We start from the raw sequence: 19,024 nt of genomic DNA, 5'->3' as shown, positions 1-19,024 counted from the left end.
ACTTGATCTGTAAGCTGCTTTGAGTCCCGGGGCCGGTGGGAAAGGTGGGATATAAATAAAATAATAATAATAAAGCTCAGATCCTAGAACGGTCACAAACTCACTGGTCAGCCCTTGGCAAATCACAACAATGAACCTCAGAGGGCCTTCTCCCTGGCGGAAATTATTCAAATTTCCACCCCCAGGAGGAAACAAGACATAACGGCTGATACAAGGAGACCTGCTACTACTCTGACAAATTGTTTCCTTCTTTGAAAAATATTGGGTTCTTGGTTGGGCAGAAGCAGCATCAGAACTTTGCAGGACCAAGGCAACTGGAGGAATGTAACCTCTGACCCTGCTGTGCAGCATCCCAAACAAATAATCACTTCTCAGCTTCAATTTCACACTTCTAAGGTAGAAATTGTAATGATCTGCCTCAATGGTTTGCCACAAGGTCAAACACTTTAGCTTAAGCCAACTTTGGCATGAAAACATGAACAAGCCAGGAAATCATCTGTAAACTATAGTCTCAGTTTCATCCAAACCAAGAAAATGCAGTTAACAGCTTTGGAACAAAGATACAAAGCCGTAGTGTGAAGTTACTTAATATCTTGAAGTCATTAAACATAGCTTCCTGGTTCAGAGGAAACAGGAAATTATAGTTAACCAAAGACTGCCATGCTTGTCCGTTGGCTCCCATGAAAGGAGGCGCAAACGGATTATTCATTCCTATCTCTGCTTACTGAATATCTCTGCAAGGTTCATTCATATCTCTGCTTATTCAACAGAGATGAAATTGTCAGAATTAGCCCAATGAACAGTATAAAAGTGTTCTCTACTTTTAAAATGTTAAGTAAGTTGCACTTACTGTCAGTTTTATTACTATTACTGTCACTGTTACTACTATTTGTTTTCAGGACTCTGTAACAGAGGTGTGCAAAGATGTAACAACGAAAGTTCTATTCTTACTTTTTGTCTTATGGAACTGGGAAAATGTTAAGGAAGACAGTGAACTGCTGTTACTCCTTTTGCACAAAACCTGGTCACAGGTTCTGTTCGACTAATGCTTGTGAATTGTGCCTCCGCATCTGCCATCTGCTACAACTGCCATCTCTACATCTGCTGCTCGATAATATTCAATGCATGCCCTCAAAACGCAGCTTCTTCAACCATGTGCAGCAAAAGATTCAAGCATATCCCTTGCTAGGATGGAGACAACAGCAACTATCTTAGCAGCTGAATGCAAAATGCATTTGCAAGTCTACAAAAACTCTGTATTCCACATCAATTAATATCAGCTGTGTTTTATAGCTGCCAATGTATCCAACAAAGCCGGGAACTCAAGTTGCCAGATTCCCATGCTAAAGAAGGTCCTGGTGGGCACACTCTGAAAATGTGGCTGATCATATTTAACGGCTCATTTATCAGCTAAAAGACTCAAAGGAATGTTCTTTGCTCCTCTTAAAATGAGTGGGAGTTAGATGTGGGCACAGGGAGTAGAAAGTAGTATTTTGTACCCTTTGATGTTTGAATTGCTAATTGGGGTGCTTCCTATAGTAATTTTCAGCATCAGAGGTTAACATGAACAAGAGTATTTAGAATTCTGTTTTAAGAGCTATTACCGTAAGGCTTTGTGTAATGGAAAGACAAATGTGTTAGCTTTCAGATGCTCACAGATGGAAGGAAAGAGAGAAGGGGGAAAGGAGTAAACCCAGTATTTTCCCCAAATAACTTTTAAGCAAAATGAAGCAACCGGGAGCCATCCACCTCAACATGCCACAACTCATACTATACTACATATTAGAAGTATGAGTCTGGCCATATTCCAAAGGTGAAATGACCATGCCATCAACAAACATGCCTATATGATCATTCTGCACAACTGGAAAAGGCAGCTACCTCTTAGCCCTTCTTAAACCTTGTAAATTCAGTGGCCAGTTTAACAGGCCATGCTTTGATGCATGAAAGAAAGGCAGAGGACTGATAGCACCAACCATCTGGTTTGCACATCAAGGCCTCGGCGCACCCCCCAAGAATAATAAAAACACATTGAGACAGAATTTTAGTTTAAAGGTTAATGGGCAAAATTTAGGCCACAACTTTACTGACCACAGCAATGAGAATGGTATTGGCTTAGGCATTGGCAATAACTATATCTGACTCCTCAATTAAGAGGACCCAATTAAACATTTGGCAAATACAAAGTTTACTAGCCAGACCACATGAGGGGCATATAAAATATGTTTGAAATCTAAAATGCATTTCCAACAGCAACTGAGCCATTAATCGTTAGAGAACTAAAACTTGTCAAGTATTAGGGCTGGGCAATATATCAATATTGCGTCCAAATCTGGTACCATGGTATTGGTTTCATAATTTTCACCCTGGCAGTATATCACAAATAATGATCTGTGTGCTAAGCAAAAATCATGATGTGGGAAAAAGTGTGAAGCCAGCTAACGCCTCTTGATCGCTGCATCATTTCAGACATTGTGAGATAATGGTATAGCACAATGTTTAGCTGGTGATATATCACAATGTTGAAAACCAGGTATCACCCAGCCCTAGTAAGTATGCAAACGCTATGGCACTGGAAGACCTCTTTTCAATGTCAAGAATACAATGGTAAGAATTCAGACAAGGGCTTCCCCCACAGACAGTGGGGGAGGGGGAAAATACTAATTTTAAAAACATAATTTCAGGGGTTGGGAAACTTTTTCAGCCCAAGGATTGTATTCTTGTAAGAAGAACCTTCCAAGGAATGTGTGCCAGGGGCAGACACGGCCAGACGTAAAAGCTGTTGGAAAACCGAAGCAAAAGCTGGTAGAGGAATGGAGATGGATTGTATCTTTCTCCAGTAGCCTACATTCCAGCCACATGAAAAACAGAGGTTGGAACACCGAGACTCCTTTGAGCAAAATCATGGTACAAGGATCCACTCCAAGCAAAAGTGCTTGAGGAGGACATGGAACAGGACCAGTAGGGGTCATGGACAGGTATGTTCTGTTGTGTTTGCTATTCTTGATTTCTCTTTTATATTTTTTGCTCAATATTTACTCAATAAAATGGTGCCGATCCAGAGAAAACTAGTCTTGCCCATGAAAAGTTATTGAAATCACTGGGAGTCACACTATCTGTGTCTGGCACAGTTACAACAGGATGTAAGCAAGAACCAGTAATATCTCCCAAACCTTCCCCCAGCTACTCTTGAAGGCAACTGACACAGATAGTTGTCTCAGTCCATACTAAGAGATAAAGAAGTTTTCCACCTTCAGCAATCATTGGTAAGATAAATATGGTAAAATGTCACTTGATGTATGCATTTATGTAATTGTATATTTATGTCAAATGGAGATGCTAAGGGCTTTTTTCCATCAGTTAGAAAGATTTCATCAGCCATCCTTCTTGATGCTCAGAATCTACGAACTGACATACAACTGTCTACATTTCTAGTGAATGCTTTGTACAAAGGCTGTACACACAGATTCAGTTAAGCCAAGATCTTTAATGAATTATAATCACTCCCCTGTTTGGTTTTGGCAGGATGGAAGGGACTGATGTAAAGAAAATCGATAAGGCACTTAGAAGACTTTTGTCAAAGTTATTCATGCAGTTACTAAAAATTGAAAAGCGCCAAATAAGGATTTTTCCTCCTAATGCAAAATAGAAGGGAATGGGACTAGTGCCAATTCGAAGGTGCCAAAAAAGGAATACTTTTAACCTTGCTTCTTATTATTTATTCATATCACTTTTATACATAATAAGAATCAATCCTGGGCAGATGCTTCAAATTATGATTTGTTCGATGAGAAACATCAGCACAACAGATAGAAGGCTCAGTAAAATGCTTAAATGGGGAGATGAATTTACTTCTTCTTTGAAGCTAATGTGAGGCTATGTGAAGCTGGCAACTTGCATTGTTAACAGTGACTAGGAGTCAGTTGGTTCACTTAAATTACTTTTACAGAGTGGTTATTGTGATTTAAAATTCTGTCTCCGTATTTTAACCCTGAATTCCTTTATTGTGCTCTTCGTTTCAACATATGAAATTGTAATTTGAACTGTTTTTATTATGTTATGTCTGTCTACTCAAGGAAACATCTTATATCCAGCAGTCCTTGTGCTACCTACCATGCTGTTCCAAAGGGTTCCCCAATTTTGTTCTGCAGATGATGTGGGGAACATGCAGAGAAAAGAGGAAGTACGCAAACAAATGTCTCTCATGAACAGAAGGAACACAGTTTGGCACAATGCATTGGCCTGGTTCACACGTGACGTTAAACCATAGCTTAAAACAAACTGTGGTTCAATGCAAAAGAGCTCCCATGATGTTCCTTCCCCACTTCTGTTGCTGACCATCCGCAATCAGATACCAAGGTTTGTTTTGAGTTTACCACTCATGTTTCATTTGGAAAGCAAACCATGAGCCAGATAATACAACAAGTAGAACTCTGGTTTGTTTCATCCACAGTAGCAGCAGGACTAGAGGAGAACCACCATGGGAATCTTTTATCCATGTACATGTAATGAATTTTGATTCTAAAAAGCATATGTGAGTTTGCATTCCTAAGGCTATTCAGTCAAAACAGATGATTCACCTGCTAACATCTAGACCTACTTATTTCTTAGGTTAACTTCTAATTTTAAAGCGTAGATGAAATTAAGTCTATGGTATCTCTTAAAATTCAGCTATTCTAAATCGCCAGCCCTTCAACCTTTTTAAACTCTAGACCCATGGAAATCAATGGACACTGCCAGTTTCGGTCCATAAATTTCAACACTCAGTAGAACTTCGTTGATTACAACTCTTATTTTATATATTTATATTAATACATGGTTTTGAAAGAAGAAATCCACCCATGGTAGACTCAATTCATAATAGACCATTTACCTTCAGTTTTTAAATTTTGCCTTCCTTCCTAAATACGCTACGCTTGATTTAGATTTCATTACATGTTGGCTACAGGTGAACACAGAATAAATATAGATATAGATACGATTATCCATGAGAAACCAATGTTTAAACAGGCAGCTCCACAATGGAGAATGACAGCATACCGGCAGCGCATGCTAATAAGCTAAGTCGAGATAGTGACGATTACCGTTATTTAATTTCTATATCGCTTAATATATTTTAAATATCTTTAAGCGGAGTACAGAAAACTGAAGCAACAACATACAGCTTAAACAAAAATATTACAAAAATACACAGTGACATGTAAAAATGTTACATTAATGAAAAGTTACTAATATATGAAAATTAATATCAATTCATCTGTTCGTCCTCCCCTCCTATGTTCCATCGGGTGGATCAACGGAGCGGCTCACCACTATGGTGGATTGCCAGCACTTCTTATCAGAATTTCTAGATCATTTTGATGTCCTTTGAGCCAAGAAGTGTGTTAGAACATTTGAGAGTAGATAACTAAGTTGCGATCGGCACATTAGTCTGGGAGATGTGGATCACGTCAATGCGTATTGGAATTCGCAAAGACCAAATTCCTCAAGCGTACCTAATTTTCATTAGATATTCTATAAAGCAGAAAGCTCCTAAGCATTAGCCTCAGTCAGCAGACCATTCTGGGCTATTAAACAGCAATTCACCTAATACAGGAATGGTTGATAGTTCAGCAGCAGCATAACAAAACACTCTTTGGGGGGGGGGGAATGAATAAGCATACCTAATCAAATATCTATTTAGTTCTAGTGAAACTAAAAATAAATCTGTAGCAGCTTGGTTGAGGATTGCACAATATCTCCACACATTAAATGTGCACAGAAATAAATATATATAGAGAAAATGGCATCATGATGAATCTATTTCCAAGTTTCTCAACTATACATGAAGAGCTGAACATGCAGGGATCTTACAAACAGATATATATCTGCATGTAGCAATAAATTAACATACAGATGCCTGAATGTAGCCGATGAAAAGTGCCATCGAGAAACAGGTTTCTAATAAATAAAATATTTATTTAATATAATTTATATTTCTCTTGATTGTAAAACAAACCTCAAGGGCTTATTAGTGCTCTGCATGTTGACACCTGCCTAATGAGAGAATTGCAGACGTCACATGGCTATTATACATGTTTAATTAATACACCAATTAATGCCAGAATAGACTTTTACTTTATGTGTACATATAAATAGTACATTAGGAGTCAGAAGTCATGATACATGCTACTGTCTCCAAATACAGTGGAACCTCGATTTTCGAGCGTCTCGGAAGCCAAACACCGAAAACCCAGAAGTAATTGCTTCCATTTTTGAATGCACCTCAGAAGTCAAATGGCTTCTGCTTCATGTTTTTCCATTTTTTCAATGGATTTTGCCAACCACCCACTGATCCTCGGTTTTCGAGCATTTCAGAAGTCAATCAGTCTTCCAGAAGGGATTACATTCGAAAACCGAGGTTCCACTGTATTGGAAGATATATTCAGAAATTCATGGAAGCCAAATTGAAGTAAGAATTTCCAGAAATAACACCTATTCAGCGACACCTAAACAGATCAGACAGTAGGATCTCAATATGTGACTAAGTTGTTGGTGGAAGAATTGCTAGGATTTATTTGGCCTTTGGTGATTTCTTTTTTAAGAGAAGTCAAGCTTCTTCAAAAGGTGTGCGCTTTACCTGGGCCAAACAGAACCAAAGTACTGGAACGTAGAATTGAAAAAGGTCACAGAACAGCTTTTTTTGTTTGTAACTAAATTGTCCTATGTCCTCAGACAGGACAAAGTATAGCAAGGGTTTGTTCCTGGCCATGGCTCACTGTTAGTGAGGAGAGAGCTTACTCACAATACCAGTTTTGGATATCGTGCTAAGCCAAACATTGGTTTAGCCCATCATCATGGCAGCAAAAAAGACCACGGAGGAACAAAACTTCCTGTTCACATAGTTAGACTTACTGTCACGTGCAAACTGGGCCACTGTTATAACTGCTTAAAATCAAATTCCATTCAACAAAATTAGAAACACCTATTCCTAACATGTTTAAGTTGGGGTAGAGAGGGGGGGAGCATGAAATTTTGAAAGGATGTGAAATGGCTGTCCCAATGCAGAGCTTGGTGCATCTGATAACAGTTGCCCTATATTTATATTTATGTTTAAGTATGAAAAATGAAGCACATTGACTTGACATGAGTCTTCATTATTCTATCCATGTTGACTTCATGCTTTCACCACTGCTACATTTCACAAGTAGCTCAGGAAATAAAAATGTGATGGCATGCTACCATTACCTGGCAACACTATATATCCTTGCAGGCCCGCTATAGTAGTTTGATAGTAAATCATTTTAATGGAATATTTTAAGTCACAGTGAAACCTATGCACAAGATGATTTATCTGTTTGTAAGGGAAGGTGAGGAAATTCCATTTATGATTGAGCTGGTGAATAGTGGCTTTATTAATGTATTTTTTCGCAACAAAGATTAATGGAAGAATGGTAAGTCAGCTTCACCATTCGATGTCAGTTTAGAACAGACATTGCATTACCTAAAATAAAATCTATCTTAATAAGATCTAATGCCATGCATAAAATCCCATACTATCCATTAAAAAGGAGTTTTTGATAGGCTGCTTTAATCTTAGCTGTTTGATTCTCTTACCATGGCATGGCAAATAAATCTTTCGCCTTGGTGTATGCATTAATGCACATCCTTTGAGTCTGAAAGTCATATTTCTAAAAATAATTGGCCACATTTGGACCTCAGTCCACATGTGTAAACTGTGATGTGCTAAAAAATGCACTTATTGTAATGCCTGTGGAAAACTATTTAATTCCTTCAACTGGTTATCACTGAAAAGTGCACATTGTTCACATTCTGAAAACTAGCACCATCACAACATGCAGAACACTGTATGTATAAGAAAAGATTCCAGGGACAGTAGGTTTTTTTCCTGTTTGGTGCATTCCTTCCTCTCTGTAGCTATGAAAACCATGGTTTTCAAAAAGCGTTAGGATGGGAGAGTGTTGTCCACAGTACCCTGGTTTTAAAGTATCACCAACCAAGTGATAATGGACCACTGACTAATTGGAGTTTGCTACATACAAGTGCTGCAGTGATTCCTTTCTTTAAAGGAATTCCTTGCAGAATCCAATGTTGCATGAATGAATGTCCAGTCACACAGTGGAATTTCACCTTCCTCTCAGGAGGAGAACCCCAGTACAGCGCACAGGGGAAGAAAGTTTAGATTGCTCAATCAGGCAAACAGATATACTTGCACTTACAGAGTGTTCTTAGTGCTGTTTTGAATTTCACCCATTATTTTTGGCCTTGGGAAGATACCCTCATTTGTGGAATCACAAAGAGGAAGGGGGAAAGTAAGAGGGGTTTTATATATATATATATATATATATATATATATATATATATATATATAATCAAACGTATACTTTGTTGGGGAAGTATTTTCCTAACTTTACTGGATGTGTTTGGAAATGTTATTGCTCTCATGATGAGTTGTTCTGACATTCATATGCATTTAATTTTGCGAACACTTCAGTACTCTAAAGCAAACACACTTTTCATTTCAACAAACTTTCTGTCATCATAATGGTGTACTTGATAAAGCAGCAGGCTGATCTAGCATATGAATGCCTTTTAGAACTTTAGAAATGGAATATTTAGGAACTGAATTCTGCAGTCACTTTATCAAGGTACAGTATTTCTACAGTTCACTTTTTATCCATTATCAAACTCCTATGCAGTGAATAAACGTGCTTAGTGTAAAGTGCATTGAAACAACCCAGTTGTTGTTGTTGTTTATAATGTGCCCTTCCTCCTATAGGGAGCTCAGGGTGGCTTTTCTGTTTTACAGACCCAGAAATGTAGTTGTGCAACTGCACACCGGTTTCACATCTATTGCAGCAGAAGAGGAACAAGCCCTTGGTCAGAACTGCAGCACACTTTTCATGCCATGGGATGCAGCCATGCTACCTCCACACAGTCTTGCCTCTGGCTGTACTCTTGTTGCTGCTAAAACATCCCCATGATTCAAACAAAGGAAAGAGCAGGGCTGCTGGATGTTGCAAGAAGTCTCCGTTACCATACTACGTTGCTATGTTGCACAATTTAGCTCTTCAGATTCACTGACCCTGCAGGCCCATTCCCAATGCCACACAAAAGCATACTTGTGATTCAAGGACCCATCACTCGCTTGAGGATAAGAAAGACACATGGACACGGTATATTAGGTTAATGGGCTAAAAAAGGCCACAACTTTATTGATTACAGCATGTGAGAGGTATTGGCTTAGGAATTGGATAAAACAACAGAGCGTGACTCCACCCCCTCGGGGAGGGGTGAGTCTATCAAGGGTTAATCACCAGTGGGAGGAGCCTGTTGATGCAAATACAACTGAAAGGTCCCCCTGATGTCACCAGGGGTCGTGCCATGGCCTTAGCCACCAGCAAGGGCATCAGACAGGATCCACGACCGCCAGATTCCTTTAGCAGAATACCCATAAAATGGAGGGGTAGGCGAAGGCCACACCCTGCCCTCCAAAACACAACCATATTCCAATGCCTAACCGCCAATACCCAAAAGTTGTGACGATTTGCTACGAGGTAGGCGAAAAATCAAGTGGCCGGTGCCAATTTGCCAGCTAGATAAAAATTCCTACCAGGTCCCTTGGCCAACCAAGGCGACCAACCACAGGTCCACAGCAATGTCAAGAACCAAGCAATGAACCAAGGGAGGGAGGTTGGGTGATCCAACGAGAAGCAGCAGCACAATGGCTGAGAAATGCTGCCGGGCCGCGTTTGAGTGGCTAAACCACGCCCCCAAGCCTCCAGCCGATTGGCTGGCCACCTGGGGGCGTGGCACGGCAGCCAGAGCAGTTGGGTAGGGGGTGGAACACCCCCTGCCAAAGCAGGAAATGGCTCCTGCTCACAACTCCTCCCCTCCCTGAGGAGGAGAGGCTTTGCAAACATACACAAAATGGACATTACAGGAGTGACCGTGTGAGTGTGCGTGTGTATGAGAGAGAGAGAGAGAGATCCAATTTATTGTATGCAGACTGAAACAGAGAAGACTTGCTACACCATAGGACCATAACATAGAATGATCTCGCTTTAACTCCGCTACACTATCCATTCCGTATCGGAATAAAGCTTGCATCGAAAGGACAGTTTCCATTTGCATCCTACTTCTTGCCAAGCCAAGAGTTGTTGCAGTTTTGAAGCTAGCATTATGCTTTTGCTCTATTCTTCCTAGTCTTTTCAAGGAGTTAGGCATCAATAATAGAGACGAGCCTTCTTAATGCTTTTTCACGTTATTCACCCTATGCACAAATTGCCAGTGGGTCACACAAATTCATCCCCACATATAAGCTCACTGACACCAGAAGACTCCAGTTCTTCCGCTTGCAACTTGGGTGCTCTCCAAATGACTTGCTGTTCAGCTGTTTTCCTGCTCCGTGTTATTTATTCTGTTTGCATAGTAATAACTCTGATGAGGCATGGAGTCATTTGGGACCGTATTCTAGTGCAAGCTAAATAAAACCGGAGAAAACTGGGGAAACAACAGACATTGCAAAACACACTCATACACGTGTTCAAAAACTAACTCTTCTTCTAGAGACCAGCAAACACGACCAGCGATTTTTCTTTTTTTTTAAAAAAAAAAAATCTATATAGAGATGGCACTCCTAATTTTCAAATGATGACTACTTTGTATATCACGATAATGACATAATTGTACACCAAATCTGGACACGATGTACACTAAAATGGTATATCATATTGTGCAACGAAACGAAACTGCTTGGTCTTCAAAGGGATCATCAAGAATCCCTCGACCACGTATTTCCATTGACTTTGTCCCTTAATTGTCTCCCCACTTATGCATCTTCTACTCGCCCGCAGCTGAGTACATGTGCGGTGTCAGGAAATAATTAAATAGTTCAATCCAAACCCAGAAATGGCGCGAGAGAACTGGAGAGTCCTTGTGGTTCATGAGGAGAACCTCCCCAGAGCCCAAAGAGGATGTCAGTGAGGGTGGAGGAAGCCTCAAAGAGACCTGAGGAACAGCAGGGCTTTGTTTAGGCTGCTCAGCCTCCCTGCCTAACAGCTGATGTGTGGCGTAGCACAGCAGCAGCAGCAGCAGCCACCTTCCCACGTGTCCTTCTGGCGGCCCCAGAACTTGAATACTGGGTGTGGATATTTTTGGATACAGTATTTTTGGTTTGAAGAGAGAATGGCGGAGAGGGCATTTAAAAGGTCCTCCTCACTTTACATGATTTCACTTATGTGTGGGGGGCCCCAGAATGTAAATCTCACATGAGTAGGGGGGATGCCTGTACCAACGTTTATTTAGATAGCTGCCTGGAAAACTGTCTGCGGACAAACATCGGCTCCCTCGGCCAGTAAAGCGAGATGAGTGCCGCATTCCCACAGTCGTTTGCGACTGGACTTAACTGTCAGGGGTCCTTTACCTTTACCTTTTTATATGCATTCCAGAGGCGCAATTAGCAGCAGTAAGAGACATGAACAGTCCTCACACAGGAAGGTGCATTTGACTCTGTTCTGCTTTGTTGTCGAATTAATTTTGCAAGGATAATAATATTTTCCGGGTAATGGCACATTTGTGAGAATTATTAGTTCCATTACACATTCTCCTATTCCCTCCACTACACAGCCTGGAATGTTCTTCTGAATCCAGTCGCATTTGGCATCCCATGGTAGATACTACTCCAGTGAGTATCCCACTACTGAATTTAGAATACATATTTGATCCACAGTGATTCAAAAACTGAGCAACAGTGAGCAAAGTGTGTTTTGCAGATTTGGGAATTTCCATGCCTACATTTATGAGCTTCCTTTATCTCATTCCCTAGAAAGTTCCATATTTTCTCTCAAGCCTAACAAAACTGACAACTCATTAATCATTTCTAATTATATGCTGTTTGGGAGAGAAATTTCTCTGTACAAATCTTTATGCCCACAGAACTAGTTCATAATGATGCATTTATTTCTAGTCCCTTATTACAATTACTTTTTTTTAATTAAAAAAAACAAGTAATCCACACTTTACCATAATTGTTATGATTGACCAGTTGTTTTTATTTCAATCACTCATTTTAAAGAGGGGGAAGACTACTGTTTGACTAACTGTCAAGAAGTTATGCTTTGTTCTTTAATGTTCCTTGCAGAGCTCTCCAGCAGAAACACTTTATAATAAAAGCAGTAATAAGTACCATTTTCACAGCAGGGAAAAGAATGTTCATCTTCAAAAATGGGGTATTAATAAAATGTTATCATAATGAACAATCTAATTATGGTCACAAAGTACTACACAGTTGCTGGTATAATTATTTGTCACTTGGGGAGTGTTAAAGCCTTTTCCCAACCCCCACCCAGTCCCTCTTCACATGCTTTTTGTTTTGTGTGTGGCTGTGTTTGCAAGTCATAGTAAACTGTATGTAATGCTGTAATGGGAATACAGAATTAGCTCTGACTTCCCACCTCCTCTAGCACAAATGAGAGCACCAAAACATGATGCTTAATTAGCCATAGATCTCAATTCAGGATAGTGGTTTGCATTACTCAACCACAGCCAGGAAATTAAATACAAACCTTGGTTTCACACCATGTTTTCCTTGGAGTGAAACAAACCAAAATCCCCGGTACAGACATAATGCCAAGGCAGGTACCATGGTTTGTTGCTTCCACTCACACTAGGTTAGGAGCATAATGGGAGCCAACTGCAAATTCACAATGAACTATTAACTATGGTTTACTGTGATATGTAAACACAGCCAGTGTGTGTTCTGCTTTTGAGATAGACATCTGTTTTACAAAAATGAAAACACCCTTTTTGTTGTGTTCCCATTTTCTGTCCAAGTTATTTTCATGCATCTAGCTCATCAGATCAGCAACTGACAAATGATGCACTGCAGGAGAATAATGAAACTCTTCTGTTATTCAGATGGTTAAAGGTAAAGGGACCCCTGGCCATTAGGTCCAGTCGTGGCCGACTCTGGGGTTGCGGCGCTCATCTCACTTTACTGGCCGAGGGAGCCGGCATACAGCTTCCGGGTCATGTGGCCAGCATGACTAAGCCGCTTCTGGCGAACCAGAGCAGTGCACGGAAACGCTGTTTACCTTCCCGCTGGAGAGGTACCTATTTATCTACTTGCACTTTGACGTGCTTTCGAACTGCTAGGTTGGCAGGAGCAGGGACCAAGCAACCGGAGCTCACCCCGTCGCGGGGATTCGAACCACCGACCTTCTGATCGGCAAGTCCTAGGCTCTGTGGTTTAACCCGCAGCGCCACCCGTGTCCCTCTTCAGATGGTTACAGGCACCCAAATCCTGTGTTTAGATGGTATTCTTGGCTAGCCTCTGGAAATTTGGCAAATGCAGTCTGCTCCACTCAAGTGCAACAACAGTCCAGCTCCCCCTACTCTCTGTTTAGGCAGACTACCGTATCTGTTATTTCATACGTAATTAGAAATACACGTCCAAGTCGGAAGATGGCAACTGAGAATATATCATGGAGACATAGATTAGTTGTGCTGTCTTTTATCTTATTATTTATCTTTATTTACTTGTTTATGTGTTAGAAACTTTATATTGGAACTTTATTTACAGTTGTCGAGGCCAGTGGCTAGCACAACAAATATATTGTTGTTTATCCCTGATTAGTTAGAAGTGGGGCAGAGAGTACCCTATATTCTTTCTTCACCTATGGAGACACTTTTGAGAGCTGTTTAGTATAAATGTTCACTACTTATGCAAAGCAAATGACAATACAGAGCTGTCACATGGACTGTTAAAATTATCTCACTATATTCTTCTGCACAGGGTGAAAGCATAAAAAAGTCAGCAACAACACCTGATCATATCTATTAATCTCAAAACAGCAAAAACAAACAAATGAGCAATATGATTTTCAAAGTTTCCAGGGATCTAAAACAGCAGTGGGGAACACCCCAGTCTGTGAACCAAATCAGCCCAGCAAAGATCGTACGGCTTGTCATCCAATGCTATTTCTCCCAAAGCACAGTCACCTGATCCACAGCTGACACCAAATGGGACATATGAGTCACCATATGGCTGTATAATAGGAAAAACCAGGAACCTTAAAGTGCTCTCCCTGTTGTTCTTTGTGTTGTGTTGATTTCCACTTTCAATCCTCATTGCCCAACCTACACAGAGCACGTGGAAGATGTCAGAGTTCATTTCCATCACAAGTATGAACCAAGGCAAAAAGGCAGAAGTGTTTATACACAGCTTGGACAATGTCTCATAGTGATGAAGAGCAAATTCGCCATTCATACTTCAAGGGAAAGGAAATATAAATACCTATATAACCAAACCTGTTTCTAAATTGAAAGGAGGAGGGAACCAAAAACCCCAACACCCCCCCCCCACATGTATTCTTCCTAGGTTATCACTGAGTATCTACTATGTCAGATGGACACACAGGTAACAACATATATATCCTTATTTTTAAAGGCTGGAAATCAGATATAAAAGGCCATCTGATTTCTGGCATTTACCACAAGGAAGCTGTCACTAGTGGATTCACATAAGTGACACCTGTGAATCATGACGCAAAACACATACAGTATATGGTCGGAGCACAAAATGTTATTTCAAAGTCATCCTTGATAGCTCTGATTGACCAAGAAATACAATGAGTCAGAACAAGATGACAAGCATTCCTATTGCTGAAAGAAAGATTGTTTGTGTTCACCAAAGTGCTTAACTACCTACAGCTCATCATTATGCAAATAAATTCTGTTTCTATAGTTTTGCCAAGGTCAGTGTCAACTTGCTTAGGTTACCTTTGATATAAATGCCTATCACACAGCATAAAATGCCAAGGGCAGCACTTTGAAAACCCAATTCATCCAAAAACCGTTGAGTGAATTTAGCTATAGCTCCCTTCTTCGTTTTAAATTCTCCTATTTTTTATGTCTGAACTTCAGTGTTTCTTCTGAGAGAAGAAAGAACAATTTATACATTAATAGCAACCGAAAGTACATCAAATGAAAGTAGCAACCGAGTGTACATCAAATATAGCTTCTCTCCAGATTACACAAAGCAACCTGTCCACCATAAAACAGAAGAGATAAACCAACAGCTATTGTAGGGACAAATCCCAGGCACTGAGAAGGAAGATATCACCAACTGCACTCACTACGTGCAACTGCACAGGGCACAACTGATTGTGATGTAATCATTATGTCAACTCAAAGAGAACAATTTCTAGGTGAAAAACACATCAGGGTTTTTCCATTTTCTAGTATAAATACTGTAACTCATTAAAACATTTCCCTACAATCTGTAAAAAAACAAAAGCAAACAACTATCTTTAAAATAATAAATATATGGAAGCCACTTACCACGTAACACAGTGAGTCTTGTGGACACACTTATTTCTCCAACACTGTTGGAAGCAACACATTCATAAATAGCTTCATCTCGTGGAGTCCGTAGCGGTTGTATTCTGAGAACGGATCCAGATCCATCATCAAACTCTATTACCTATTGAAGGAAACAGGAGCTGTCACAGGTGTTGTTACAAATACCTGCCTCTCCACTAAGCCTGGGTACTTAATACATAATCTCACTGGTCTAAATTCCTCTAACATGGACATCAATGATTGATTTCATACGAGTGGAAAGGAGCAAATTTAAGAGTCACTCATATTTCTTGGCCCTAAGTAAGGGGGCTAAAATGCAAAAGATAATGCAGTTCTCAAATTTTAACTCACTATAAAACTCTTTAGTGGTGGGCTGGCCAAATTGTCATTAATTTGAAAGCGACATAAAAGAGCAGTGATGTGAGCCATGTGAAGATCACCTAGCCATGGCCATGGCATTCATAGTTACCGTGACCAAATGACTGCAGTAAAAAAATATCTGTGTCACTCACATGCATATGGGGTTGGCTGGCAGCTATAATACAAAAAAAGCACAACCTCTAAGGCCAGCTCAGCCATCTTCCCCAGAGAGTTTGTTTTTGTGGCAAAGGATCCACAGTCTATTCCAGGCCTCCAACACTCAGAAGACATATATTTCATGTTTAAAATGGTAAGCAGGAATTAATGGATGCCTTTACAGATCATCCTCACCCAGGGACACTGAAAGGGTGTGAAACTGTGAGCATGCTGGTGTATTTTGGGTCTGTGACTGACTACAACCACATGGCAGATGAAAAATTGAATCTGGGAAACAAATGCTCAGCTAAGACCACATCAACAAGTTCTTTCATGACCTCAACCTTATTGGCCGTGCAATAATTGCCCAGTGCTTTTAAAAGTGCTTGTTTAGTTTGTTTGTAAAATAACTGTATACTTCAATTTCATTAAAAAGTCAAAGAAGTTTAGAAAAAGTAAAATGTAGTAAGAACAACGCAAAACAATACACAGATCACCAGGTATCTATTAAGTAGCATGTTTTCTTAATTTTCTACATAAGCCTGGTGGGGAAAAAAGAGAGGTTTCAGCAAATGCTTTTAAGTCCATACAGAAAGTGCCTGTATACAATGCTCTGCTGGAAGCGTTTTCAATGGGAGTGAGCTAACGCTGAAAGCTTGGTTTTATGTTGAAGTCAAATGTGCTCACCAACTCAGGAGACAACCAGCAATGCTCCAACCAATGATCTCAGTGACTGAGCTGGGATATAAGAGCCAAGGTGGTCCCTAAGGCATCCTAGACCTACGGCGTTCAGAGTTTTGTAAATTAATATAAGGACCATGAACCTAGCTCAGTTCACTAACACCTGTTGAAATTTGCAAGCACTGGTGGATGGGAGGCAGGAATCCCCTTACTACTCCCATATGCAGGGCTGCAACAGCAGTGGTTGAATAAGGATAGTTTAACTCCATGGAGATTTCAGGGAATTTGCTGGATTCTCTTGCCACCTTTTAAACAAACACAGATAGAGCCATATTCCCTGTTCCTAACTTCTAGAAAACTAGGATAAATGGCAAGTTTGCCCCTGCCCTGAAATTCACTCAAGATGGAAGGGGAATCCATCCAAACTTAAACAAATGTGTGCTAAAAGCCTGTTCAAAAGAGTCAATTTAAACTCTCCTGGGGTAATAAATAATGGATGATATCTTTTTTAGCCTTTCATATACGTTTCAGTTTACTGGAAAAAAAATGCATTCTTCCCTAGACTTTGATCTGCATTTGTAAAAATTGGAAATTAGAAATTGAACAGCCACTGAAGCCTAATACAAGAGGCACTTCAATACTTAAAGGATCATGGGAAGGAAAGAGTTTGACTCACAGATCATGTACACTTCACTTCTTCATATAATACTTGTCGAGTTCCCTGTTTCACACAATCCCTGCATAGTTTATATGTCTGTGGTGTATGTGAATTAATCTTGGGGAACATGCAGCCTCCCACAGAAAGCAGCTAAAATGTTCAGATATTTTCTCGAATAGGCAAGGAAGCATAGGTAGATTGTGGGTTACAAGATGGGAGGTAAGGAAGGAGAAAAATCTCTTCTTCACCTTACTCCTATTATTGTGCGTTGGGGTTGTAATAAAAACATAGCAAAAACAATATAAACAAACTGTTAAATATTTTGCAGAGTTATACTTCTAGATCTATATTTTCCTAGACTAATGTTGTGCTATATATCAACTAGGACTAATAAAGCATTATATGCTGCGATATAATAAAGCATTATATGCTGCCCAGGGCACAACAAATGCTTAGTAAGGCAGGCAGGATCATACTGCAATTACAGCACCATGGATAGCTCCAAACATGCAATTTGCTCCAACAAGCTCTGGAACCCAACAATTTGGTTGGTGTGAGTAGGACTCCTGACATAGAAGTGAGTAATTAAGTTCTTGCTTAACCACTCCCATTGAATATGTATTACCACATTCTGAATCTGTTGATATTGTGAAGCACACGTATCCAAGGTAGTCAGTGTGGTGTCCTCCATCTGTTGTTGGACTACAACTACAACTTCCATTAGCCCCAGCCAGAACCTCTAATTACCAGGAATGATGTGACCCCAAAACCAACAACACGTAAGTTCATGTGCTTTGCCTCAACAATTCTATACCATTTGAGCCTTGTAACAACCAGTGAAAACTCCAGATTATTATTTGAGGTCAACATGTATATAGAACATTCATCATGTCTATGATCAGAGGAGTGGGAAGGGCTGAAGGCCAACTGCAGCTCTTTGCCACACACACTGGCCCAAAACAGTTATGAATGCAAACTAAAATGATATAGCAAACATATTTGTTCCTAACCTGGTTTGCTTACAGAAGTTCTAACAACACAAGGATCAGAAACAACAACCACCAAGTATTAAAGTGTGTGAAGCAGATAGCAGATAGCTTTCACACAGCTCTCAATGTTGGGGTTCAGTTCTTTTTCATCTCGGGAAACTGATTAAAAGAAACACTTAAGAAAAGCAGTGGATAATACTTATTCAGATATATCATATATACTTCCATTAAAAAAAATTAAAAGAAAGAAAGGTATTTTCTGTTCCTTTAAAGTAATAATAATCAGGACTAAAACCCAAACTTGTGATTTACAGATGAATCTAAAGCTTGGGTGCAAGGAGAGGGAAATGTGCCTCTCAGCAATGTATGTAAGAAAATTTGCAACAAGAGCTTCCTTTGGGATGATGTCATTAAAGTCAGCAAAGAGGGAGAAGAAAGGGGAGCAGAGAATTATAGCAATGTGGAGCAATAATTCAATAATCCCTCACTTGTTTCTTATGCAGCATTAGGCTGCGATATTGACCAGGAATATGATAAACCATATCATATAGTTTAAACAATATGATTCAACCCCACAAGAGGCCATGATGGCCACCAACTTTGATGGCTTGGAGAGGATAAAAGGATTCGAAAACCCATGGAAGATAAGGCTATCAATGACTACCAATAATGAAAATGGTCCTCCTATTAATGGCAGAGGCAGTATACTTCTGAATTCTGGTTGGTAGAAACAACAGGAGCAAGGGTGTTGTGGTGGTCCTGCTTTCAGGTTTCCAATAGGCATCCAGTTGGCTGTGAGAACAAGATGCTGGACTAA

General features: G+C 40.0%; 1 protein-coding gene across 12 annotated transcripts in view; it reads right to left on the bottom strand.

Annotated features, from left to right (window-relative positions):
• The window catches only part of PTPRD (protein tyrosine phosphatase receptor type D), a 1,386,996-nt gene that overhangs the window by 224,427 nt on the left and 1,143,545 nt on the right, over positions 1-19,024 (bottom strand). For all 12 annotated transcript variants that reach the window (XM_083419250.1, XM_083419244.1, XM_083419248.1 and 9 more), the window contains one exon: positions 15,343-15,484. In XM_083419250.1, the coding sequence (XP_083275376.1) occupies positions 15,343-15,484 (142 nt within the window). The remainder of the gene's footprint in view (positions 1-15,342; positions 15,485-19,024) is intronic.

This window comes from Podarcis tiliguerta, assembly GCF_965153285.1.
Source record: "Podarcis tiliguerta genome assembly, chromosome: 17".
NCBI classification, from domain to species: Eukaryota; Metazoa; Chordata; class Lepidosauria; order Squamata; family Lacertidae; genus Podarcis; species Podarcis tiliguerta.
Note: the sequence above shows the minus strand (reverse complement) of the source record. Positions and strands in the feature narration are given on the sequence as shown.